General features: G+C 52.2%; 4 gene segments (V, D, J or C); all 4 read left to right on the top strand.

The window, feature by feature from the left end:
- LOC101143562 (immunoglobulin heavy constant mu-like) overlaps positions 1-23,492 on the top strand; it is a 352,381-nt gene extending 328,889 nt beyond the window's left edge. The window contains 4 exon segments of the C gene segment in view: positions 21,440-21,792; positions 21,883-22,218; positions 22,464-22,781; positions 22,961-23,492. Of these exon segments, the coding sequence occupies positions 21,440-21,792; positions 21,883-22,218; positions 22,464-22,781; positions 22,961-23,355 (1,402 nt within the window).
- Positions 1-26,439, top strand: part of LOC101124180 (immunoglobulin gamma-1 heavy chain-like) — a 411,893-nt gene that overhangs the window by 303,983 nt on the left and 81,471 nt on the right. Inside the window, 1 exon segment of the C gene segment in view lies at positions 13,757-13,844. Coding sequence covers positions 13,757-13,844 — 88 coding nt within the window.
- LOC134757171 (Ig alpha-1 chain C region-like) overlaps positions 13,394-26,439 on the top strand; it is a 211,702-nt gene continuing 198,656 nt past the window's right edge. Inside the window, 1 exon segment of the C gene segment in view lies at positions 13,394-13,442.
- The window catches only part of LOC115930550 (immunoglobulin heavy constant gamma 3-like), a 121,818-nt gene continuing 109,290 nt past the window's right edge, over positions 13,912-26,439 (top strand). Inside the window, 1 exon segment of the C gene segment in view lies at positions 13,912-14,460. Within this exon segment, the coding sequence occupies positions 14,418-14,460 (43 nt within the window).

Here is a 26,439-nt window from a genome sequence, read left to right as displayed (position 1 = left end):
CCTTTGGATAAATACCCAGTAGTGGGATCGCTGCATCACAATGTACAGTTTTTATTTTAATGGAAACTTTCATTTTTTGGTGAAACTAGGAAAGCAGATAAAACCCACAGAATCCAAAATATATGTGAAGATGCCAAAAACAGTTGACATTGGGCAGAGGTCACATGGAAGGAAGTGAATACATGACGGGGTGTGAGGGCCCAGAGGCAGCTGAAATACGCTTTCTAAACACAAGGACCTCTTCTGAGAGGGCAGAAGCTTTATCCTGCACATGCAATGACCAGCACAGCTAAAATACACTTTCTAAACACAAGGACCTCTTCTGAGAGGGCAGAAGCTTTATCCTGCACATGCAATGACCAGCACAGCTAAAATACACTTTCTAAACACGAGGACCTCTTCTGAGAGGGCAGAAGCTTTATCCTGCACATGCAATCACCAGCACAGCTAAAATACACTTTCTAAACACGAGGACCTCTTCTGAGAGTGCAGAAGCTTTATCCTGCACATGCAATGACCAGCACAGCTAAAATACACTTTCTAAACACGAGGACCTCTTCTGAGAGTGCAGAAGTTTTATCCTGCACATGCAATGACCAGCACAGCTAAAATACACTTTCTAAACATGAGGACCTCTTCTGAGAGGGCAGAAGCTTTATCCTGCACATGCAATGACCAGCACAGGAGCCAGAATAAAGAGAGTTGCCAGCGGACGCCCGGTGTCCATGTGTCCAGGTGAGTTCGAGATGCGGACGGCGCTGGCCAGCCAGTCACACCCTAAGTCGATCTGCTGCATGCATTTGTGCCACAGCAGAAAACGAGAAAGCCTTTGGGCTGCAAAGCTTCACAGGCTCCTCTTCTCCCGACTCCATGGAAACAGCTACAAAGAGCAGGCCCAGTAGAGCTTAATTCATGAAAATGAGTAATAAACTTGAACTGGAACAGTATCGACTTTTTAGAAACGGCAGCAAAGTGTATAAAAAATATTCACCAGAACAATATTTCCAAACGATGAGATGAGAATTTCAGCCAAGTAATCCTCCATGGATAGAAAATAATGAAGGGATTGGATTTATGAAGGAAAATCATGGAGCTCAAATACAAGAGAAGAGAATCAAAAATGAACAGGAGGAGATAAAATATGGTTTGGCCAAAGTTACAAAATAAATTTTTTTAAAACCCTTCATCATGGCAAGTAGAAAGAGCAAGAGGAAAAACAGATCCCGTGGAAGACACAAATAGGACATGGGGAGAAAAATAAATGAGACGAAACAGAGCAGAAATAAAATTTTACAGAACTAAAGACAAGTGATCTGAACCTGCCTGGGGCCTGGGGGACCTCGCCACCCTGAAGGGAAAGAACATGCCTGCCTGGCTTTGCCACCTGCTCATTGCAGAGCCCCACAGCTTGGAACAAACATAGGCGGTAGCCAGGGAGTGGTTACAGCAGGCCTTGAGCAAGACCCAGTGTTGTGCTAACTTCAGGTCTGACCCAGCACTGTCATAGTGGTGGTGTCCATAGTGGTAGTGGGGGTGCTTGTGTCACTCCACCCCCATCTCCAGGAGGCTCAGAACAGACAGAGAGAGAGACTCCATTTGTTTGGGAGAAAGTAAGGGACGAGAACAAGAGTCTCTGCCTGGTAATGCAGAGAATTATTCTAGATCTTGGCCAAGATTATCAAAGCAGTACCTCTATGAGTCTTTTGGGCTTGGAGTCCCCCTAAAGCAGATATAGCTAAGATCACAACACCCAAGTCCTTTTGAATATGTGGGAAGACTTCCAAAGGACAGGAGCAAACAAACAAGCCCAGACTGCAAAAAAACAAGCCCAGACTGCAATAAACACCTCACTCTTCAATGCCCAGGCACTGAAGAACATCTCCTAGCAGCAACACCATCCAGGAAAACATGGCTTCAACCAGTGAACTAAATAAGGCACCAGGGACCAGTCTCGGAGAAATAGAGTTATGTTACCTTTCAGAGAATTCAAAGTAGCTTTGTTGAGGAAACTCAAAGAAATTCAAGATAACACAGTGAAGGAATTCAGAATCCTATCCGATAAATTTAACAGAGATTGAAGCAATTAAAAAGAATTAAGCAGAAATTATGGAGCTGAAAAATGCAATTGGCATACTGAAAAATGCATCAGAGTATTTTCATAGTCTCATATGTCAAGTAGAAGAAAGAATTAGTGAGCTTGAAAACAGGCTATTTCGAAAAGCACGATAAAAGGAGACAAAAGAGAAAAGAATAAATAACAATGAAGCATATCTACAGGATCTAGAAAATAGCCTCAAAAGGCCAAATCTAAGAATTATTAGCCTTAAAGAGGAGGTAGAGAAAGAGGGATGGAGAGTTTATTCAAAGGGATAATAACAGAAAACTTCCCAAACCTAGAAAAAGATATCAATATCCAAATGCAAGAAGGATGTAGTACACCAAGGAGATTTAATGTAAAGAAGACTACCTCAAGGCATTCAATACTCAGACTCCCATATGACAAGGACTTTAAAAAGATCCTAAAAGCAGCAAAAGAAAAGAAATGAATAAAATACTATGGAGCTCCAATATGTCTGGCAGCAGACTTTTCAGTGAAGACTTTATATGCCAGGAGAGAGTGGCATAATGGATTTAAAGTGCTGAAGGAAAAAACTTTTATCCTCGAACAGTATAGCTGGTGAAATTATCCTTCAAACATGAAGGAGAAATAATTTGTTTCCAGACAAATGTTGAGGGATTTCATGAACACCAGACCTGTCTTTTAAGAAATGCTAAAGGGAGTACTTCAATCAGAAAGAAACACATGTTAGTGAACAATAAGAAATCATCTGAAGGCACAAAACTCACTGGTAACAGTAAGTACACAGAAAAACACAGAATATTATAACACTGTAACTGTGGTGTGTAAACTCCTTTTGTTTGCTTGTTTGTTTGTTTGTTTTTGTTTTTAGATGGAGTTTTGCTCCAGCCCAGGCTGGAGTGCAATGGCACAATCTCAGCTCACTGCAACTTCCGCCTCCCGGGTTCAAGCAATTCTCCTGCCTCAGCCTCCCAAGTAGCTGGGATTACAGGCATGTGCTACCATGTCCAGCTAATTTTGTATTTTAATAGAGATGGTGTTTCACCATGTTGGTCAGGCTAGCCTTATCTTGAGTAGAAAAACTAAATGATGAAGCAATGAAAAATAATAACTACAACTTTTCAAGACATAGTACAATAAGATATAAATCATAACAAAAAGTTAAAAGGTGGAGGGATGAAGTTAAGGCATAGAGTCTTTATTAGTTTTCTTTTTACTTGTTTGTTTATGCAAACAGTGTTAAGTTGTCATCAGTTTAAAATAATGAGTCATAAGATACTATTTGCAAGCCTCATGGTAACATCAAACCAAAAGCAATACAACAGATACACAAAAAACAAAAAGCAAGAAGCTAAATTATGTCATCAGAGAAAATCACCTTCACTAAAAAGAAGACGGAGAAAAGAAAGAAGAGAGAGAAGACCAAAAGCAAATAGCAAAATGGCAGGAGTAAGTCCTTACTTATCAATAATACCATTGAATGTAAATGGACTAAACTCTCCAATCAAAAGACATAGAGTGGCTGAATCAATTAAAGAAAAAACAAGACCCATTGATCTGTTGTCTACAAGAAACACACTTTATCTATAAAGACACACATAGACTGAAAACAAAGGGATGGAAAAAGATACTGCATGCCAATGGAAACCAAAGAAAGAGCAGGAGTAGCTACACTTATATCAGACAAAATAGATTTCAAGAAAAAAACTACAAGAAGAGACAAGGTCACTAATGATAAACAGGTCAATTCAGCAAGAGGATATAACAATTGTAAATATATATGCACCCAATGCTGGAGCACCCAGATATATAAAGCAAGTATTTACTAGAGCTAAAGAGAGAAATAGATTCCAATGGATTAATAGCTGGAGATTTCAACATCCCACTTTCAACATTGAACAGATCCTCCAGACAGAAAAACAACAAAGAAACATTGGACTTAATCTGCACTATCGACCAAATGGATCTAACAGATATTTACAGAACATTTCATCCAACAGCTGCAGAACACACATTCTTTTCCTCAGCACATAGATCATTCTCAAGGATAGACCATATGTTGGGTCACAAAACAAGTTTTAAAATATTCAAATACATTGAAATAATATCAAGCATCTTCTCTGACCACAATGGACTAAAACTAGAAATCAATAACAAGAGGAATTTTGGAAAGTATATAAATATATGGAAATTAAACAATGAATGCTGAGTGGGTCAATGAAGCAATTAAGAAGGAAACTGAAATTTTTCTTGGAACGAATGATCATGGAAACAGAAAATACCAAAACCTATGGGATACAGCAAAAGCAGTCCTAAGAGGGAAGTTTACAGCTACAAATGCTTACATTAAAAAAGAAGAAAAACTTCAATAAAAAAACCTAACAATGCATCTTAAAGAACTAGAAAAGCAAGAGGAAATCAAACCCAAAATTAGTAGAAGAAAACAGTAAAGGTCAGAGCAGAAATAAGTAAAATTGAAATGAAGAAAACAATACAAAAGATCAATAAAACAACAGGTTGTTTTCTTGAAAAGTTAAACAAAATTGACAAACCTTTAGCCAGACTAAGAAAAAAAGACAGAAGATCCAAATAAATAAAATCAGAAACGAAAAAGGTGACATTATAACTTACGCCACAGAAATTCAAAGGATCATTAGTGGCTACTATAAGCAACTATATGCCAATAAATTGGAAAATCTAGAAGAAATGCAGAAATTCCTAGACACATACAACCTCCCAAGATTGAACCAAGAAGAAATTCAAAACCTGAACAGACTGATAACAAGTAATGAGATCAAAGCTGTAATAAAAAGTCTCCCAGTAAAGAGAAGCCCAGGACCCGATGGCTTCACTGCTGAATTCTACCAAACATTTAAAGTAGAACTAATACCAATCCTACTCAAACTATTCCAAAAAATAGAGGTGGAAGGAATACTTCACAACCCATTATACGAGGCCAGTATTAACCTGACACCAAAACTAGACAAAGACACATCAAAAAAAGAAAACTACAGGCCAATATGTCTGATGAATATTGACACAAAAATCCTCAACAAAATACTAGCAAACCAAATTCAACTACACATTAGAAAGTTCACTCATCATGACCAAGTGGAATTTATCTAACTTGGGATGCAAAGATGGTTCAACATATGCAAATTAATCAATGTGATACATCATATCAACAGAATGAACAACAAAAACCATTTGATCATTTAATTGATACTGAAAAAGCATTTGATAAAATTCAACATTCCTTCATAATAAAAATTCTCTTCTATACTAGGTACAAAAGAAACTTACCTCAACATAATAAAGCCATATATGACAGTCCCACAGTATGATACTAAATGAGGAAAAACTGAGAGCCTTTCCTCTACGATCTGGAACATGACAAAGATGCCCACTTTCATCACTGTTATTCAACATAGTACTGGAAGTCCTAGCTGGAGTGATCAGACAAGAGAAAGATATAAAAGGCATCCAAATTGGAAAGGAATAAGTCAAATTATCCTCATTTGCATATGGTATGATCTTCTATTTAGAGCTAACTAAAGACTCCACCAAAAAAAGTTATTAGAACTGATGAACAAATTCAGTAAAGCTGCAGGATACAAAATCAACGTACAAAAATCAGTAGCATTTCTATATGCCAACAATGACCAATGTGAAAAAGAAATTAAAAAGTAACCCTATTTACAATAACCACAAATAAACACCTAGGAATTAACCAAAGAGGTAAAAGATTTCTATAATGAAAACTATAAAACACTGATGAAAGAAATTGAAGAGTACACCAAAAAATGGAAAACTATTGCACGTTCATGGATTAGAAGAATCAGTGTTGTTATAATGTCCATACTATCCAAAGCAATCTACAGATTCAATGCAATCCTTATCAAAATACAAATGACATCATTCACAGAAATAGATTAAAAAAATCCTAAAATTTACATGGAACCACAAAGACCCAGAAGAGCCAAAGCTCTCCTAAGCAAAAAGAACAAAACTGTAGGAACGACATTGCCTGTCTTCAAATTGTACTACAGAGCTATAGATAGTAACCAAAACAGCGTGGTACTGGCATAAAAACAGACACAGAGACAAACAGAACAAAATTTTAAAACCCAGAAATAAATCCACAGACCTACAGCAAATTCATTTTTGACAAAGTTGCCAAGAACATACTCTGGGGAATAGATAATGATATCTCTTCAATAAATAGTGTGGGGAAAACTGGATATCCATACACATAACAGTGAAACTAGACCCCTCTCTCTCTCTCACTATATACAAAAATCAAATCAAAATGGTTTAAGGACTTAAATCTAAGACCTCATACTATGAAACCACTGCAAGACAACCTTGGCGGAAACTCTCCAAGACATCAGTCCAGGCAAAGATTTCTTGAGTAATATCCCACAAGCACAGACAACCAAAGCAAAAATGGACAAATGGGATCACATCAAGTTAAAAAGCTTCTGCACAGTAAAGGAAACAACCAACAAAATGAAGAGACTACCCACAGAATGGGAGAAAATATTTGAAAAATACCCATCTGGCAAGGGATTAAAAACCAGAATATATAAGGAGCTCAAACAGTGCTATAGAAAAAAAATCTAATAATCTGATTTAAAAATGGGAAAAATGTTAGAATAGACATTTCTTAAAATAAGACATACAGATGGGAAACCGACATGGAAAGGTGCTCAACATCATGGATTATCAGAGAAACACAATCAAAACTAAACAATCGAAACTAAAACTAAAATGTGCTATCATCTCACCTCAGTTAAAATGGCTGATATCCAGAAGACAGGCAATAACAAATGCTGGCAAGGATGCGGGGAAAAGGGAGCCCACTTTTCCCCACACTTTTCCAATACACTGTTGGTGGGATTGTAAATTAGTACAACCACTGTGGAGAGAAGCATGAAAGTTCCTCAAAAAACTGAAAGAAAGCTACCATAGGATCCAGCAATCCCACTGCTGTGTATATACCACAAAAGAAAGGAAGTCAGTATATGAAGAGGTATCTGCACTCCCATGTTTGTTGCAGCCCTGTTCACAACAGCCAAGATTTGGAAGCAACCTAAGCGTCCATCAGCAGTTGAATGTATAAAGAAAATGTGGTGCATATACACAATGGAGTATTATTCAATAATAAAAAGGAATGAGATTGAGTCATTTGCAACAACATGGATGGAACTGGAGATCATTATGTGAAGTGAAATAAGCCAGGCACAGAAAGACAAACATTACAATCTTCTTACTTATTAATGAGATCTAAAAATCAAAACAATTGCACCCATGTTCATAAAGAGTAAAAGGATGGTTACCAGATGCTGAGAATGGTAGTGGGGGGATAGGGAAAGGTGGGAATGGTTAATGGGTACAAAAAAAATAGAAAGAATGAATAAGACTTACTACTTGATAGCACACCAAGGTGGCTATAGTCAATAATTTAGTTGTATATTTTTAATAATGAAAGGTGTATAATTGGATTGTTTGTAACACAAAGGATAATGCTTAAGAGGATGGATACCCCATTTTCCATGATGTGATTATTTCACATTGCACGCCTAGATCAAAACATCCAATGTGAATGGCGTGAACCCAGGAGGCGGAGCTTGCAGTGAGCCGAGATCGCGCCACTGCACTCCAGCCTGGGCGACAGAGCGAGACTCCGCCTCAAAAAAAAAAAAAAAACATCCAATGTACCCCATAAATATATACATCTTCTATGTACCCATAAAAATTCTGTAAAATAAAATATATAAAAAGAGGTGACAGATATGGAAGACAGGCAAAGAAGAGATGACATCCACATAATCCGAGTCCCTAAGAAGGAATGGAGTCCAGTGCATTTGCTAGTAGACATCTCAGGAGCCACCATTCTAAGCCAATTTTCTCTGGTTCTCAGTCACCCTACCAATACGTGGGCAATCTTGTTTTATTTCAGGATAGAGTTTTTGAAATTATAGATTTAAGTATGCTTTCTGTTCTATTACTTTTGGTAATTAATTTTAGAAAGAACTAATTTGGGCACAAATTCAAAAAAATTCTAAATCCAAAAAAAAAAAGAAAAAAACACACACACAATCATCTATAAGGGGGATGATGACCAGTCCTAGATTTCTCACCAGCCACATTCAAGATCAGTAAATGGTAGGACAACACCTGTAGGGTCCTTAAGGGGGAAAGAAGTGGTGGATAGTCCAGAGTCTATATACAGCCAACTGTTCTTGAAGAACAAAGGCTGCTGAAAAGGAGTTCCAAATATTCTATAATCCATAATCTCATGATGAAACTACTAGAGGAAGACCACCAGCCACCAGAAGGTGCTTGGAGAACCCAGGGCCAAGAACCAAAAGTAAATATTAAGTGTCCTTAACTGCGAGACTAAGACAGAAATGACTGTGGGGGACCATGTGGCCTCAACAGAGGTGAAATGGTGTCTGCCTGACAAAGTGGACATTTTACAATGATCAAAACACATAATATGAGATAGAGAGCACTTCTGAATTACTGCCTCACTCCAAATAACTCTCAGCCAAAGGACTTCAGTAAAACCAAATTGGGCATATTAGACAGTACAAACAAATTCTAAGAAAATAATATTACTGATTACAATCACATGATGCTAGAGATGGAGGGAAAAGGGAAGAGGAAACCAGGTAATTTCATACTCGTATATAGTAAAGAACTAAAGTACATTGTCCAAAGAAGAACAAAGAATATTTTGGAAAGTTATAAAGGTAGCCACTACACATAGAAGATAGCAAAGAACAAGAAAACTTAAGATGGAAAACTTTTTGGAAGCATAAAAATAGAAAATATAAACTACTAACATAAGATTGAAGCCAAACAGATCTATGAAAACAACAAAAATCAATGGCCTTAACTTGCCTATTAAAAGGAAGAGACTTTCAAATTGGACCCCAAGATAAAACCCAACTCTATATAGCATATGAGTATTACACATAAAATGAGAAAAGCTGAAAAAACTTGGGCAAAATTCAGCCCAAGCAAATTCCACTGTTTCCTTTGGGACAAAATGCCAAGCTCCATGCCAGGGAAGATGATTCTCCTCAGACCTTCTCCTCACTCTCCCAGTCCTCTTAGGGAAGGAATTGGGTGTTAGAGGAGGGAGACTCTGTCGATTATCAGCTGAAGCAGTGGTGTGCTCCTGCGTTGCTTCTGACCTGGGAAATGAAGCAGCAAGACTCTTTCTGCTGTGTCTTTGCCCAGAAGGGCCATCCCCCCAGAGCAGAATACCCAGGCTGGCAGGAGCAGCAGTGGAAGCGTGGAAACCACGTCTCCTACAGCAGAGACCATCAGAAGCAGAGCCTCGGGTATAAGGGAAACAACGCATTCTCCCTAACCTGGGAGTGACAGACAGCGTCATTCCTCACAGTGATACCCCTGTGTTCTAGCCATCTGGCCCATGACAAAGCCAGCCCAGAGCCAGCCCAGAGACAGCCCCTCACCAACCTGGAGCCTGGCCAGCTCGCCAAGCTGCACCATAGGCCTGGAAGGCGTGGAGACCTGCTGCAGTGCCCTGTCCTCCAGTGAGGCCTGCCATCCCTGCCAAGGGTCGCCTCTGGCTTCTCCTTCTCCAGGACGGCACAGTCCAGAGGCTCAGTGCCTGGAGTAGATGTTGCCGCCCTGCTTCCAGGCCCAGACCCTCCCTTGTTGCTGACCCCAGGCCTTTCCCTCTGGCTTGGACATCCAGGGCCCTGTCTCAGCTGGGGAGCTGCTCCTGCTCAAGGACTGTCTTCAGCTGTATCGAAAGGCCGTGTCCTGAACAATGCATGGGCCACGTGAGCTGAGCAGGCTCTAAAGGCCATGTCCTAAACAGTGCGTGGGCCACGTGAGCTGAGCAGGATCTAAAGGCCGCGTCCTAAACAGTGCGTGGGCCACGTGAGCAGAGCAGGCTCTAAAGGCCGTGTCCTAAACAGTGCGTGGGCCACGTGAGCTGAGCAGGCTCTAAAGGCCGTGTCCTAAACAGTGCGTGGGCCACGTGAGCTGAGCAGGCTCTAAAGGCCGCGTCCTAAACAGTGCGTGGGCCACGTGAGCTGAGCAGGCTCTAAAGGCCGCGTCCTAAACAGTGCGTGGGCCACGTGAGCTGAGCAGGCTCTAAAGGCCGCGTCCTAAACAGTGCGTGGGCCACGTGAGCTGAGCAGGCTCTAAAGGCTGTGTCCTAAACAGTGCGTGGGCCACGTGAGCTGAGCAGGCTCTAAAGGCCGCGTCCTAAACAGTGCGTGGGCCATATGAGCGGAGTGCCCTCTCCACTGCCCTCCGGGCTGCAGCTCCCAGCTCAGCTCCCAGCCCTGCTCAGGGCAGCCAGGACAGGAGGTACCATCCAGGCTAAGTGACCCTGAGGGGGGACAGGTTCCCCAAGAGATGCCAGCTGTGGGGAGAGGCTGGGGGACCAACTCGACCTGGCCTGTGGGCCCTCCCCTGGCCACCCATTGCAGGATCCAGCCGCCACGCCTGTGACACTCGTGTGCTTTCCTTGGTGTGTGCTTGTGGCAGGTGGGGGCAGAGGGTCCTCAGGCCAGAGAGCCACTCCCCCAGCACCAGACCACCCTCTTCCTCACTCCCCCACCTCACCCCCTCACAGGTGCCTCCCAGGCCTTCAGGGCCCAACCACCCCTAAACAAATGGGTTCTCGGCCCCTCAAGCCTGGAGGTGGGTTCTCTCACCATTCCCAGCCTAAGACTCCATCCCCACGCTGGCAACTGTTCAACCATGTCTAGAGAGATCCACTGTCCCAGACAGCACCTCAGGGTCCCCCGTCCTGCCTGGAACCCTGTAGGAAACTCCACAAACTGCCGCCATTCTGTCCACACCCCTACAGGAGCCCCAACCCTCTCCCCACATCCAGGCTTCCCTCCCAGACCCCTCATCTCTGCCCGCACGGTGCCTGAGGGGGCCTTCTTGGGCAGCACCTAAGCAAGCCCCCAGCACCCTTCAGCCCCTTCAAGGCACACAGGCCCCCTTTCCACCCAGCCTCAGGAAACCACCTGTGTCCTCCAACGACAGGTCCCAGCCTCCCAGCCTTTGCCTTGCCTGTTCCTCTCCCGGAACTCTGCCCCGACACAGACCCTCCCCAGCAAGCCTGCAGGGGCACCTCCCCTGCCCCCAGACACCCTGTGCCCGTCAGTTCACCCCCAGCAGAGGCCCTCACCAGGCACACCCCCATGCTCACACCTGGCCGCAGGCCTCAGCCTCCCTGAGGGCCCCACCCAGCCCGCGTCTGGCCAGTGGTGCGTGCAAAGCCCCTCACCCAGACTCGGCGGAAGGCAGCCAGTGCAGGCCTGGGGAGGGGCTCTCCTTAGACCACCTTGCACCTTCCCTGGCACCCGCCATGGGAAGAGCTGAGACTCACTGAGGACCAGCTGAGGCTCAGAGAAGGGACCCAGCACTGGTGGACACGCAGGGAGCCCACGCCAGGGCGCCGTGGTGAGTGAAGCCCAGTGCCACCCACTGGGGCCTCCCATTCAGTGGGATGACGGTGAACAGGTGGAACCAACCAGGCAACCCCCGCCGGGCCCCACAGACGGGATCAGAGCAGGAAAGGCTTCCTGCCCCTGCAGGCCAGCGAGGAGCCCTGGCGGGGGCCGTGGGCCTCCAGGCGAGGAGGGTCCCCCGGCCACCGCCAACCGGGCCTCTCTGCTGCTGGGAAAACAAGTCAGAAAGCAAGTGGATGAGAGGTGGCGTGACAGACCCAGCTTCAGATCTGCTCTAATTTACAAAAGAAAAGGAAAAACACACTTGGCAGCCTTCAGCACTCTAATGATTCTTAACAGCAGCAAATTATTGGCACGAGACTCCAGAGTGACTGGCAGGGTTGAGGGCTGGGGTCTCCCGCGTGTTTTGGGGCTAACGGCGGAAGGGAGAGCACTGGCAAAGGTGCTGGGGGCCCCTGGACCCGACCCGCCCTGGAGACCGCAGCCACATCAGCCCCCAGCCCCACAGGCCCCCTACCAGCCGCAGGGTTTTGGCTGAGCTGAGAACCACTGTGCTAACTGGGGACACAGTGATTGGCAGCTCTGCAAAAACCATGCTCCCCCGGGACCCCGGCTGTGGGTTTCTGTAGCCCCTGGCTCAGGGCTGACTCACCGTGGCTGAATACTTCCAGCACTGGGGCCAGGGCACCCTGGTCACCGTCTCCTCAGGTGAGTCTGCTGTCTGGGGATAGTGGGGAGCCAGGTGTACTGGGCCAGGCAAGGGCTTTGGCCTCAGACTTGGGGACAGGTGCTCAGCAAAGGAGGTCGGCAGGAGGGCGGAGGGTGTGTTTTTGTATGGGAGAAGCAGGAGGGCAGAGGCTGTGCTACTGGTACTTCGATCTCTGGGGCCGTGGCACCCTGGTCACCGTCTCCTCAGGTGAGTCCCACTGCAGCCCTCTCCCAGTCTTCTCTGTCCAGGCACCAGGCCAGGTATCTGGGGTCTGCAGCCGCCCTGGGTCTGGCCTGAGGCCACACCAGCTGCCATCCCTGGGGTCTCCGCCATGGGCTGCACGCCAGAGCCCTGCTGTCACTTAGCCCTGGGGCCAGCTGGAGCCCCCAAGGACAGGCAGGGACCCCGCTGGGCTTCAGCCCCGTCAGGGACCTTCCACAGGTAGCAAGCAGGCCAAGGGCAGGGACGGGAAGGAGAAGTTGTGGGCAGAGCCGGGGCCGGGGCTGGGCGCTGGCTGTTCATGTGCCAGGGACCAGGCCTGGGCTTTAGTGTGGCTACAAATACTTGGAGCACTGGGGCCAGGGCAGCCCGGCTACCGTCTCCCTGGGAACTTCACCCCACCCTGTTTGGGTCTCAGCCCGGGGGTCTGTGTGGCTGGGGACAGGGACGCCGGCTGCCTCTGCTCTGTGCTTGGGCCATGTGCCCCATTCGAGTGTCCTGCACGGGCACGGGTTTGTGTCTGGGCAGGAACAGGGACTGTGTCCCTGTGTGATGCTTTTGATATCTGGGGCCAAGGGACAACGGTCACCGTCTCTTCAGGTAAGATGGCTTTCCTTCTGCCTCCTTTCTCTGGGCCCAGCGTCCTCTGTCCTGGAGCTGGGAGATAATGTCCGGGGGCTCCTTGGTCTGCGCTGGGCCATGTGGGGCCCTCCGGGGCTCCTTCTCCGGCTGTTTGGGACCACATTCAGCAGAAGGCCTTTCTTTGGGAACTGGGACTCTGCTGCTGGGGCAAAGGGTGGGCAGAGTCATGCTTGTGCTGGGGACAGAAAGACCTTGGGACACGGGGCGGCCCAGGGCAGTCGGAGAGTCAGGTTTTTGTGCACCCCTTAACGGGGCCTCCCACAATGTGACTACTTTGAGTACTGGGGCCAGGGAACCCTGGTCACCGTCTCCTCAGGTGAGTCCTCACAACCTCTCTCCTGCTTTAACTCTGAAGGGTTTTGCTGCATTTTTGGGGGGAAATAAGGGTGCCTGGGTCTCCTGCCAAGAGAGCCCCGGAGCAGCCTGGGGGGCTCAGGAGGACGCCCTGAGGCAACAGCGGCCACACAGACGAGGGGCAAGGGCTCCAGATGCTCCCTCCTCCTGAGCCCGGCAGCCCGGGTCTCTCTGTGGTCAGGGCCACCCTGGGCCTCTGGGGTCCAATGCCCAACAACCCCCGGGCCCTCCCCGGGCTCAGTCTGAGAGGGTCCCAGGGACTTAGCGGGGTGCCAGTTCTTGCCTGGGGTCCTGGCATTGTTGTCACAATGTGACAACTGGTTCGACCCCTGGGGCCAGGGAACCCTGGTCACCGTCTCCTCAGGTGAGTCCTCACCACCCCCTCTCTGAGTCCATTTAGGGAGACTCGGCTTGCCGGGGCCTCAGGGTCAGAGTCTTGGTGGCATTTTGGAGGTCAGGAAAGAAAGCCGGGGAGAGGGACCCTTCAAATGGGAACCCGGCCTGTCCTCCCCAAGTCCGGCCACAGATGTCGGCAGCTGGGGGGCTCCTTTGGCTGGTCTGGGGTGACCTCTCTCCGCTTCACCTGGAGCATTCTCAGGGGCTGTCGTGATGATTGCGTGGTGGGACTCTGTCCCGCTCCAAGGCACCCGCTCTCTGGGACGGGTGCCCCCCGGGGTTTTTGGACTCCTGGGGGTGACTTAGCAGCCGTCTGCTTGCAGTTGGACTTCCCAGGCCAACAGTGGTCTGGCTTCTGAGGGGTCAGGCCAGAATGTGGGGTACGTGGGAGGCCAGCAGAGGGTTCCATGAGAAGGGCAGGACAGGGCCACAGACAGTCAGCTTCCATGTGACGCCCGGAGACAGAAGGTCTCTGGGTGGCTGGGTTTTTGTGGGGTGAGGATGGACATTCTGCCATTGTGATTACTACTACTACTACGGTATGGACGTCTGGGGCAAAGGGACCACGGTCACCGTCTCCTCAGGTAAGAACGGCCACTCTAGGGCCTTTGTTTTCTGCTATTGACTGTGGGGTTTTCTGGGCATTGCAGGTTGGTCCTCGGGGCATGTTCCGAGGGGACCTGGGCGGACTGGCCAGGAGGGGACGGGCACTGGGGTGCCTTGAGGATCTGGGAGCCTCTGTGGATTTTCCGATGCCTTTGGAAAATGGGACTCAGGTTGGGTGCGTCTGATGGAGTAACTGAGCCTGGGGGCTTGGGGAGCCACATTTGGACGAGATGCCAGAACAAACCAGGGGTCTTAGTGATGGCTGAGGAATGTGTCTCAGGAGCGGTGTGTGTAGGACTGCAAGATCGCTGCACAGCAGCGAATCGTGAAATATTTTCTTTAGAATTATGAGGTGCGCTGTGTGTCAACCTGCATCTTAAATTCTTTATTGGCTGAAAACAGAACTGTCAGAGTGGGTGAATCCAGCCAGGAGGGACACGCAGCCCCGGTCTTGATGAGAGCAGGGTTGGGGGCAGGGGTAGCCCAGAAACGGTGGCTGCCGTCCTGACAGGGGCTTAGGGAGACTCCAGGACCTCAGTGCCTTGAAGCTGGTTTCCAAGAGAAAAGGATTGTTTATCTTAGGAGGCATGCTTACTGTTAAAAGACAGGATATGTTTGAAGTGGCTTCTGAGAAAAATGGTTAAGAAAATTATGACTTAAAAATGTGAGAGATTTTCAAGTATATTAATTTTTTTAACTGTCCAAGTATTTGAAATTCTTATCATTTGATTAACACCCATAAGTGATATGCGTCTGGAATTGAGGCCAAAGCAAGCTCAGCTAAGAAATACTAGCACAGTGCTGTCGGCCCCGATGCGGGACTGCGTTTTGACCATCATAAATCAAGTTTATTTTTTTAATTAATTGAGCGAAGCTGGAAGCAGATGATGAATTAGAGTCAAGATGGCTGCATGGGGGTCTCCAGCACCCACAGCAGGTGGCAGGAAGCAGGTCACCGCAAGAGTCTATTTTAGGAAGCAAAAAAACACAATTGGTAAATTTATCACTTCTGGTTGTGAAGAGGTGGTTTTGCCCAGGCCCAGATCTGAAAGTGCTCTACTGAGCAAAACAACACCTGGACGATTTGCGTTTCTAAAATAAGGCGAGGCTGACCGAAACTGAAAAGGCTTTTTTTAACTATCTGAATTTCATTTCCAATCTTAGCTTATCAACTGCTAGTTTGTGCAAACAGCATATCAACTTCTAAACTGCATTCATTTTTAAAGTAAGATGTTTAAGAAATTAAACAGTCTTAGGGAGAGTTTATGACTGTATTCAAAAAGTTTTTTAAATTAGCTTGTTATCCCTTCATGTGATAATTAATCTCAAATATTTTTTCAATACCTCAGAGCATTATTTTCATGACTGTGTTCACAATCTTTTTAGGTTAACTCGTTTTCTCTTTGTGATTAAGGAGAAACACTTTGATATTCTGATAGAGTGGCCTTCATTTTAGTATTTTTCAAGAACACTTTTCAACTACTCACTTTAGGATAAGTTTTAGGTAAAATGTGCATCATTATCCTGAATTATTTCAGTTAAGCATGTTAGTTGGTGGCATAAGAGAAAACTCAGTCAGATAGTGCTGAAGACAGGACTGTGGAGACACCTTAGAAGGACAAATTCTGTTCAGAATCACCGATGCGGCGTCAGCAGGACTGGCCTAGCGGAGGCTCTGGGAGGGTGGCTGCCAGGCCCGGCCTGGGCTTTGGGTCTCCCCGGACTACCCAGAGCTGGGATGCGTGGCTTCTGCCGCCGGGCCGACTGGCTGCTCAGGCCCCAGCCCTTGTTAATGGACTTGGAGGAATGATTCCATGCCAAAGCTTTGCAAGGCTCACAGTGACCAGGCACCCGACATGGTAAGAGACAGGCAGCCGCCGCTGCTGCATTCGCTTCTCTTAAAACTTTGTATTTGACGTCTTATTTCCACTAGAAGGGGAATTGGTCTTAATTGCTTGATGAAGAGCAGGAGACTCATTTATGTGAGTCTTTTGAGTGACCATTGTCTGGGTGACTCCCATTTAACTTTCCCTAAAGCCCATTTGAAGGAGAGGTTGCACGAGCTGCTCCACAGCCTCTGAATGGGGATGGCATGGGTAATGATGCTTGAGAACATACCAAGCCCCACTGGCATCGCCCTTGTCTAAGTCATTGACTGTAGGTCATCATCGCACCCTTGAAAGTAGCCCATGCCTTCCAAAGCGATTTATGGTAAATGGCAGAATTTTAAGTGGCAAATTCAGATAAAATGCATTTCTTGGTTGTTTCCAATGATGACTGTTATCTAGAGGGAATTTAAAGGCAGGGGTTTACTGCAGACTCAGAAGGGAGGGGATGCTCCGGGAAGGTGGGGGCTCTGAGGATCTCAATACCCTCCTCTGGGTGCAGAAGCTATGCTGCCACTTCTAGAGCAAGGGGACCTGCTCATTTTTATCACAGCACAGGCTCCTAAATTCTTGGTCTCATTCTCAAGATGTTTTAATGACTTTAAAGCAGCAAAGAAATATTCCACCCAGGTAGTGGAGGGTGGTAATGATTGGTAATGCTTTGGAACCAAAACCCAGGTGGCACTGGGGCAGGACTGCAGGAAACTGGGGTATCAAGTAGAGGGAGACAAAAGATGGAAGCCAGCCTGGCTGTGCAGGAACCTGGCAATGAAATGGCTTTAGCTGAGACAAGCAGGTCTGGTGGGCTGACCATTTCTGGCCATGACAACTCCATCCAGCTTTCAGAAATGGACTCAGATGGGCAAAACTGACCTAAGCTGACCTAGACTAAACAAGGCTGAACTGGGCTGAGCTGAGCTGAACTGGGCTGAGCTGAACTGAACTGGGCTGAGTTGAACTGGGTTGAGCTGAGCTGAGCTGGGCTAAGTTGCACCAGGTGAGCTGAGCTGAGCTGGGCTTGGCTGCACTAAGCTGGGCTGAGCTGGGCAGGGCTGGGCTATGCTGAGCTGGGCTGAGCTGGGCTGGGCTGAGCTGGGCTGGGCTGGGCTGGGCTGGGCTGGGCTGAGCGGGTCTGAGCGGGGCTGAGCTGAGCTAGGCTGGGTTGGGCTGGGCTGGGCTGGGCTGGGCTGGGCTGGGCTGGGCTGAGCGGGTCTGAGCGGGGCTGGGCTGGGCTGGGCTGGGCTGGGCTGAGCTGAGCTGAGCTGGGCTGAGCAAGGCTAGGCTGAGCTGAGCTGGGCTGCGCTGAGCTGGGCTGGGCTGAGCTGGGCTAGGCTGGGCTGAGTTGGGCTGGGCTGAGCGGGGCTGAGCGGGGCTGAGCTGAGCTAGGCTGGGCTGAGTGGGGCTGAGCTGAGCTAGGCTGGGCTGGGCTGGGCTGAGCCAAGCTGAACCGGGTTGAGCGTGCTGTGCTGGGCTGAGCCAAGCTAGGCTGAGCTGAGCCAAGTTGAGCTTAGCTGGGCTGAGCTAACCTGGGCAGGGCTGAGCTGGGCTGAGCTAACCTGGACTGGGGCTGAGCTAACCTGGGCAGAGCTGAGCTGGGCTGAGCTAACCTGGGCTGGGGCTGAGCTAACCTGGGCTGGGCTCAGCTGAGCTGAGCTACGCTGGGCTGGGCTGGGCTGAGCCGAGCTGAACTGGGCTGAGCAGGCTGTGTCGGGCTGAGCCAAGCTGGGCCGAGCTCAGCAGAGCTGAGCCGAGCTGAGCTTAGCTGGGCTGAGCTAACCAGGGCTGGGCTGAGCTGGGCTGGGCTGAGCTGAGCTGGGTTGGGCAGGGCTGGGCTGGGCTGAGCTAAGCTGAACTAGGGTGAGCTGGGCTGAGCCAGGCTGGTTTGGGCTGAGTTGAGCTGACCTGGACTGGGGCTGAGCTAACCTGGGCTGGGCTCAGCTGAGCTGAGCTACGCTGGGCTGGGCTGGGCTGGGCTGAGCCGAGCTGAACTGGGCTGAGCAGGTTGTATCAGGCTAAGCCAAGCTGGGCCAAGATCAGCAGAGCCGAGCCGAGCTGAGCTTAGCTGGGCTGAGCTAACCAGGGCTGGGCTGAGCTGGGCTGGGCTGGGCTGAGCTGGGCTGAGCTGAGCTGAGCTGAACTGGGCTGAACGGGCTGAGGCGAGCAGGGCCAAGCTGAGCAGAGCTAAGCCAAGGCTGGGCTGGGCTAACCTGGGCTGGGCTGAGCTGAGCTGGGTTGGGCAAGGCTGGGCTGGGTTGAGTTGGGCTGAGCTAAGCTGAGCTAGGGTGAGCTGGGCTGAGCCAAGCTGGATTGGGCTGAGTTGAGCTGACCTCAACTGAGCTGACCTAGGCTGAGCTGAGCTGAGCTGAAGTAGGCTGTGCTGGGCTGAGCTGGGATGAGCTGGGCTGGGCTGAGCTGATTTGGGCTGGGTTGAGCAGACCTGGGCTGAGCCGGGTTGAGCTGAGCTGAACCAGGATGAGCTGGGCTGAGCTGAGCTGGGCTGGGTGGTCCAGGCTGGGCTGACCTGGACCAGGCTGGGCCAGGTTGAGCTGGGCTAAGCCAAGCTGAGCTGAGCTGAGCTGAGCTGGGATGATCTGGGCTGGGCTAGGCTGGGCTGAGCTGACCTGGGCTGGGCTGGGCTGAGCTGAGCTGAGCTGAACTGGGCTGTGCTGAGCTGGGCTGGGCTGGGCTGAGCCGGGCTGGGCTGGGCTGAGCCGGGCTGGGCTGGGCTGAGCCAGGTTGTGCCTGGCTGAACTGAGCTGGGCTAAGCTGAGCTGGGCTGAGCTGAGCTGAGCTGAGCTGGGCTGAGTGGGGCGGGGCTGAGCTGAGCCAGACTGGGCTGGGCTCAGCTGAGCTGAGCTGAACTGGGCTGGGCTGAACTGGGCTGGGCTGAGCTGAGCTGGGATGAGCTGGGCTGAACTGGGCTGGGTTGAGCTGGGCTGGGCTGAGTTGAGCCAGGCTGACCTGGGCTGAGCCGAGCTGGGTTAAGCCGAGCTGGGCTGGGCTGGGTTAGGCTGGGCTGAGCCAGGCTGGGTTGGGCTGGGCTGAGCTGAACTGAGCTGGGCTGAGCTGAGCTGGTCCGGGCTGGCTGAGCTGAGTTGTGTTGAGCCAAGCTAGGATGGGCTGGGCTGAGCTGGGCTGAACTGGGCTGAGTGGAGCTGAGCTGAGGTGGGCTGGGTTGAGCAGAGCTGGGGGCTGAGCTGGGCTGGGCTGGGCTGAGTTAAGCTGGGCTGACCTGGGCTGAGCTAAGCTGGGTTGAGCCGATCTGGGCTGGGCTGACCTGGGCTGAGCTAAGCTGGGTTGAGCCGATCTGGGCTGGGCTGGGCTGGGCTGAGCCAGGCTAGGTTGAGCTGGGCTGGGCTGGGCTGGGCTCTGCTGTGCTGTGCTGAGCAGGGCTGAGCTGAACTGAGCTGAGTTGGGCTGAGCTGAGCTGGGTTGAGCTAAGCTAGGCTGGGCTGGGCTGAGCTGGGATGAGCTGGGCTGAACTGGGCTGAGCTGGGCTGAGCCGGGCTGAGTTGAGCAGAGCTGGGTTGAGCAGAGCTGGGCTGGGCTGGGCTGAGTTGAGCCAGGCTGACCTGGGCTGAGTTGAGCCAGGCTGACCTGGGCTGAGCCAAGCTGGGTTGAGCCAGGCTGACCTGGGCTGAGCCAAGCTGGGTTGAGCCAAGCTGGGCTGGGCTGGGCTGAGCCAGGCTGGATTGAGCTGGGCTGGGCTGGGCTAAGCTGAGCCGAGCAAGGTTGAGTGAGCTGGGCTGGGTTGGGCTGAGCTGAGTTGGGCTGTGCTGCACTGAGCTGGGCTGAGCTGGGTTGAACTGTGCTGAGCTGAGCTGGGCTGTGCTGAACTATGCTTAGCTGGGCTGGGCTATACTGGGCTTAGCTGGGCTGGGCTAAACTGGGCTTAGCTGGGCTGGGCTATACTGGGCTTAGTTGGGCTGGGCTGAGATGGTCTTAGGTGGTCTGAGCTCAGCTAGGCTGGGCTGAGCTGGTCTGAGCTCATCTGAGTTGGGCTGAGCTGAGCTTGGCTTTGCTGAGCTGGGGTGGGGTGGGCTGGGCTGGATTGAGCTGGCCTGGGCTGGGCTTGGCTTTGCTGAGCTGGAGTGGGGTGGGCTGGGCTGGATTGAGCTGGCCTGGGCTGGGCTTGGCTTTGCTGAGCTGGAGTGGGGTGGGCTGGGCTGGATTGAGCTGGCCTAGGCTGGGCTGGGCTGGATTGAGCTGGCCTGGACTGGGCTGGGCTGGGCTGGATTGAGCTGGCCTGGGCTGGGCTTGGCTTTGCTGAGCTGGAGTGGGGTGGGCTGGGCTGGATTGAGCTGGCCTGGGCTGGGCTGGGCTGGATTGAGCTGGCCTGGGCTGGGCTGGGCTGGATTGAGCTGGCCTGGGCTGGGATGAACTGGAGGACATGGCACTGGGCCAGTCTTCATGATCTTGTTGGACATAGATGGATAGCCTCAGCTGAGTCTACACTGTGTTCCCCATCACACCCACCCTCCCTATACTCACTCCCAGGCCTGGGTTGTCTGCCTGGGGAGACTTCAGGGTAGCTGGAGTGTGACTGAGCTGGGGGCAGCAGAAGCTGGGCTGGAGGGACTCTATTGGCTGCCTGCAGGGTGTGTGGCTCCAGGCTTCACATTCAGGTATGCAACCTGGGCCCTCCGCTGGGAGCTGAGCGTGTGCAGCACCTACGTGCTGATGCCTCAGGGGAAAGCAGGCCTGGTCCACCCAAACCTGAGCCCTCAGCCATTCTGAGCAGGGAGCCAGGGGCAGTCAGGCCTCAGAGTGCAGCAGGGCAGCCAGCTGAATGGTGGCAGGGATGGCTCAGCCTGCTCCAGGAGACCCCAGGTCTGTCCAGGCATTCAGTGCTGGGCCCTGCAGCAGGACGGGCTGAGGCCTGCAGCCCCGGCAGCCTTGGACAAAGACCTGAGGCCTCACCACGGCCCCGCCACCCCTGATAGCCATGACAGTCTGGGCTTTGGAAGCCTGCAGGTGGGCTCGGCCTTGGTGGGGCAGCCACAGCGGGACGCAAGTAGTGAGGGCACTCAGAACACCACTCAGCCCCGACAGGCAGGGCACGAGGAGGCAGCTCCTCACCCTCCCTTTCTCTTTTGTCCTGCGGGTCCTCAGGGAGTGCATCCGCCCCAACCCTTTTTCCCCTCGTCTCCTGTGAGAATTCCCCGTCGGATACGAGCAGCGTGGCCGTTGGCTGCCTCGCACAGGACTTCCTTCCTGACTCCATCACTTTCTCCTGGAAATACAAGAACAACTCTGACATCAGCAGCACCCAGGGCTTCCCATCAGTCCTGAGAGGGGGCAAGTACGCAGCCACCTCACAGGTGCTGCTGCCTTCCAAGGAGGTCATGCAGGGCACAGACGAACACGTGGTGTGCAAAGTCCAGCACCCCAACGGCAACAAAGAAAAGAACGTGCCTCTTCCAGGTGAGGGCCGGGCCCAGCCACTGGGACAGAGAGGGAGCCGAAGGGGGCGGGAGTGGCGGGCACCGGGCTGACACGTGTCCCTCACTGCAGTGATTGCTGAGCTGCCTCCCAAAGTGAGCGTCTTCGTCCCACCCCGCGACGGCTTCTTCGGCAACCCCCGCAAGTCCAAGCTCATCTGCCAGGCCACGGGTTTCAGTCCCCGGCAGATTCAGGTGTCCTGGCTGCGCGAGGGGAAGCAGGTGGGGTCTGGTGTCACCACGGACCAGGTGCAGGCTGAGGCCAAAGAGTCTGGGCCCACGACCTACAAGGTGACTAGCACACTGACCATCAAAGAGAGCGACTGGCTCAGCCAGAGCATGTTCACCTGCCGCGTGGATCACAGGGGCCTGACCTTCCAGCAGAATGCGTCCTCCATGTGTAGCCCCGGTGAGTGACCTGTCCCCAAGGGCAGCACCCACCGACACACAGGGGCCCACTCGGGTCTGGCATTCGCCACCCCGGATGCAGCCATCTACTCCCTGAGCCTTGGCTTCCCAGAGCGGCCAAGGGCAGGGGCTCGGGCGGCAGGACCCCTGGGCTCGGCAGAGGCAGTTGCTACTCTTTGGGTGGGAACCATGCCTCCGCCCACATCCACACCTGCCCCACCTCTGACTCCCTTCTCTTGACTCCAGATCAAGACACAGCCATCCGGGTCTTCGCCATCCCCCCATCCTTTGCCAGCATCTTCCTCACCAAGTCCACCAAGTTGACCTGCCTGGTCACAGACCTGACCACCTATGACAGCGTGACCATCTCCTGGACCCGCCAGAATGGCGAAGCTGTGAAAACCCACACCAACATCTCCGAGAGCCACCCCAATACCACCTTCAGCGCCGTGGGTGAGGCCAGCATCTGCGAGGATGACTGGAATTCCGGGGAGAGGTTCACGTGCACCGTGACCCACACAGACCTGCCCTCGCCACTGAAGCAGACCATCTCCCGGCCCAAGGGTAGGCCCCACTCTTGCCCCTCTTCCTGCACTCCCTGGGACCTCCCTTGGCCTCTGGGGCATGGTGGAGAGCACCCCTCACTCCCCCGTTGTCTGGGCAACTGGGGAAAAGGGGACTCAACCCCAGCCCACAGGCTGGTCCCCCCACTGCCCCACCCTCACCACCATCTCTGTTCACAGGGGTGGCCCTGCACAGGCCCGATGTCTACTTGCTGCCACCAGCCCGGGAGCAGCTGAACCTGCGGGAGTTGGCCACCATCACGTGCCTGGTGACAGGCTTCTCTCCCGCGGACGTCTTCGTGCAGTGGATGCAGAGGGGGCAGCCCTTGTCCCCGGAGAAGTATGTGACCAGCGCCCCAATGCCTGAGCCCCGGGCCCCAGGCCGGTACTTCGCCCACAGCATCCTGACCGTGTCCGAAGAGGAATGGAACACGGGGGAGACCTACACCTGCGTGGTGGCCCATGAGGCCCTGCCCAACAGGGTCACCGAGAGGACCGTGGACAAGTCCACCGGTAAACCCACCCTGTACAACGTGTCCCTGGTCATGTCCGACACAGCTGGCACCTGCTACTGACCCTGCTGGCCTGCCCACAGGCTCGGGGCGGCTGGCCGCTCTGTGTGTGCATGCAAACTAACCGTGTCAATGGGGTGAGATGTTGCATCTTATAAAATTAGAAATAAAAAGATCCATTCAAAAGATACTGGTCCTGAGTGCACGATGCTCTGGCCTACTGGGGCGGCGGCTGTGCTGCACCCACCCTGCGCCTCCCCTGTAGAACACCTTCCTCCACAGCCCCCACCCCTGCCTCACCCACCTGCGTGCCTCAGTGGCTTCTAGAAACCCCCGAATTCCCTGCGGCTGCTCACAGCAGGCTGACCTCAGACTTGCCATTCCTCCTACTGCTTCCAGAAAGAAAGCTGAAAGCAAGGCCACACGTATACAGGCAGCACACAGGCATGTGTGGATACACATGGACAGACACGGACACACGCAAACACATGGACACACAGAGACCTGCTAACCCATGGGCACACACATACACAGACATGGACACACACACAAACATACGTGGACACACATGTACAAACATGCACAGGCACACAAAGAGAACACTGACTACGGGCACACACACACACACAGGCACACACATGGATGTGTGCACACATGGACACATACACACATGTGCAGGACAGGCACACACACAGACACACTAGCACAGAGGCATACACACACAGACACACACATTCACAAACACACATGTGCATGCAAACACGCACACATGTACAGACACAAGTACATGGACACATGCACACCCAGAGACACACTGACACAGACACACAGGAGCATGTGCATACACTAACACGTGGACACACACGTCTACCCACAGGCACACAACAGATGGACACTCATACACAGACATGCACACACCCACAGGCACAACACATGCGCATGCCGACCGGCCCCCGCCCACGTTCTCCCAGTGCCCTGCCGGATACTCTGTCCCTGCAGCAGTTTGCTCCCTGCGCTGTGCTGGCCCCGGGGCTTTGGGCCCAGGCTCTGCTTGTCCTTCTGTCTCTGCTTGGAGGTGCTGCCATGGCACCCAGCTTGGGCTCTGCCTGGGGAGCGGAGGCCCCAGGGATAGCATGTGACCCCTGCTGAGGCCAGGCTCTTGATGAAGGCAGCAGATAGCCCCCACACCCACCGGTGAGCAGAACCAGAGCCTGTGCCATGTGCTGAGAGTAGGCAGTGACTAAGCATATGGGCCCAGAGGGCAGAGTGGCTGCCCTGGGCAGCTGCTCCTCTTAGCAGGAGGCCTCAGGAGATGAGCTAGAGCAAGTCTGCCCCTGCAAATACCACCTGCTCCCCAACCCACAGCAGGGAGCAGGCGAGGTCAGACAGCAGCAGCCCGGGAAGGACTGAGCCCCAGCAGGGAAGGCAGGGCCCAAGTGAGGTCTCCACACCCAATGCACAGTGCTGTCTCTAACTGGGGCCACCTCCGAGTCCCCACCACACTCTTGGCCCTTTGGAGTCCTGGGCTCCAGGTGTCTCCCAAGGGCCCATCTGTGCAGGGGATGCAACCCCCCGAATGTCCTCATCCCACTGTGGAGCTCAGGTCTCCGTCTGCTCCCTGGGTCTTGGCAGGGTAGGACAAGTCCGCCAGGATGTCCCCATGCAGACTCTGCTCCAAGAGGGAGCTGGAGAGTCAGGGCCTTGGTGAGGGAGTGAGGATCGGGTTCCCCCCAGCTCAGTCCTCCCACCTGCCAGCCCCCACAGCACAGGGCAGGGCCACACCCCCTGCTTCCCCCTCCAGGAGAGTCAGGACATGCTGGCCGCTGCTCCGCTGGGGCCCCGACCTCCAGCCCCCACCTTGGTCTGTGTGCTGCATCCCCCACGCTCTCTCTGCCACCCCAGGACTCTGAGGAAAAGACCTCAGAGTCCCAGCCCTGCCCAGCCTCGGCCTGTGCCCCCGCTGCATCAGGCTTTCAGGGACCCAGCCCATGCCCTGGACAGTGCCCGAGACCCCCTGCACTTGCTCTCCCCACCCCTGGGTGCAGCACAGCCTAGGGGCCAAGGGTGGGCTTAGAGGATGGGCCCCGGGGGGGCTTTGCTGGGTGTCACCCCAGCCTGACCCTAGTCCCCCATGCTGTGTCTCCTGCAGAGGGGGAGGTGAGCGCCGACGAGGAGGGCTTTGAGAACCTGTGGGCCACCGCCTCCACCTTCATCGTCCTCTTCCTCCTGAGCCTCTTCTACAGTACCACCGTCACCTTGTTCAAGGTAGCACGGCTGTGGCACAGGGAGGAGGGCGCAGGGCGAGTGTGGGGCCCAGGGAGCAGCCTGGGCTGGACGTCTAGCCCGGAGGCCCCCACACCACCCCACTGGGTCACCTCTGCCCCGGCTCCCTTCCCGACCACGGGGAAAGCATTTCACACTGTCTCTGTTGCCCGCAGGTGAAATGATCCCAACAGAAGAACATCAGAGACCAGAGAGAGGAACTCAAAGGGGCGCTGCCTCCGGGTCTGGGGTCCTGGCCTGCGCGGCCTGTTGGCACGTGTTTCTCTTCCCCGCCCGGCCTCCAGTTGTGTGCTCTCACACAGGCTTCCTTCTCGACCGGCAGGGGCTGGCTGGCTTGCAGGCCACGAGGTGGGCTCTACCCCACACCGCTTTGCTGTGTATACGCTTGTTGCCCTGAAATAAATATGCACATTTGATCCATGAAACTGCTTTCTGGTGAGGGTTTTCGTTTCTTTTTCAAAACTTTCATGCTACATGGGCATCTCAAGGGGGACCCCAGTTCCAAAGGGAGCTGTGGAAAAGAGCGCTGGATCAGCGCAGGGGGTTTCGAGGAAGCCACGTGCCCAGGAAAGGGGCCACAGAAGCAGGTGGGCCAGACTCAGACTCGGGGCATGCCCAGCCTGATGGAAGGAAGGGGACTGAGCAGGAGAGGGTTCCAGGCCCGGTCCTCCAAGCACAACCTGAATTGGGAGACTGGGGCTCAGGCCTCGGGGGCCTCTGTGTGTGCTCCACATGCCTACAACTGCCCGGGTCACCTTGCCACCCTGCCCAGCAAGCCCAGACAGTTCTTGGCCTTGCCCCAAACCTTCGTGATGTGTGGTGCACGCCACCGGGATCCAGGAGGTGCAGGCTGAGCCCTCGAGA

The sequence above is a fragment of the Gorilla gorilla genome, chromosome 15 (assembly GCF_029281585.2).
Source record: "Gorilla gorilla gorilla isolate KB3781 chromosome 15, NHGRI_mGorGor1-v2.1_pri, whole genome shotgun sequence".
NCBI classification, from domain to species: domain Eukaryota; kingdom Metazoa; phylum Chordata; class Mammalia; order Primates; family Hominidae; genus Gorilla; species Gorilla gorilla.
Note: the sequence above shows the minus strand (reverse complement) of the source record. Positions and strands in the feature narration are given on the sequence as shown.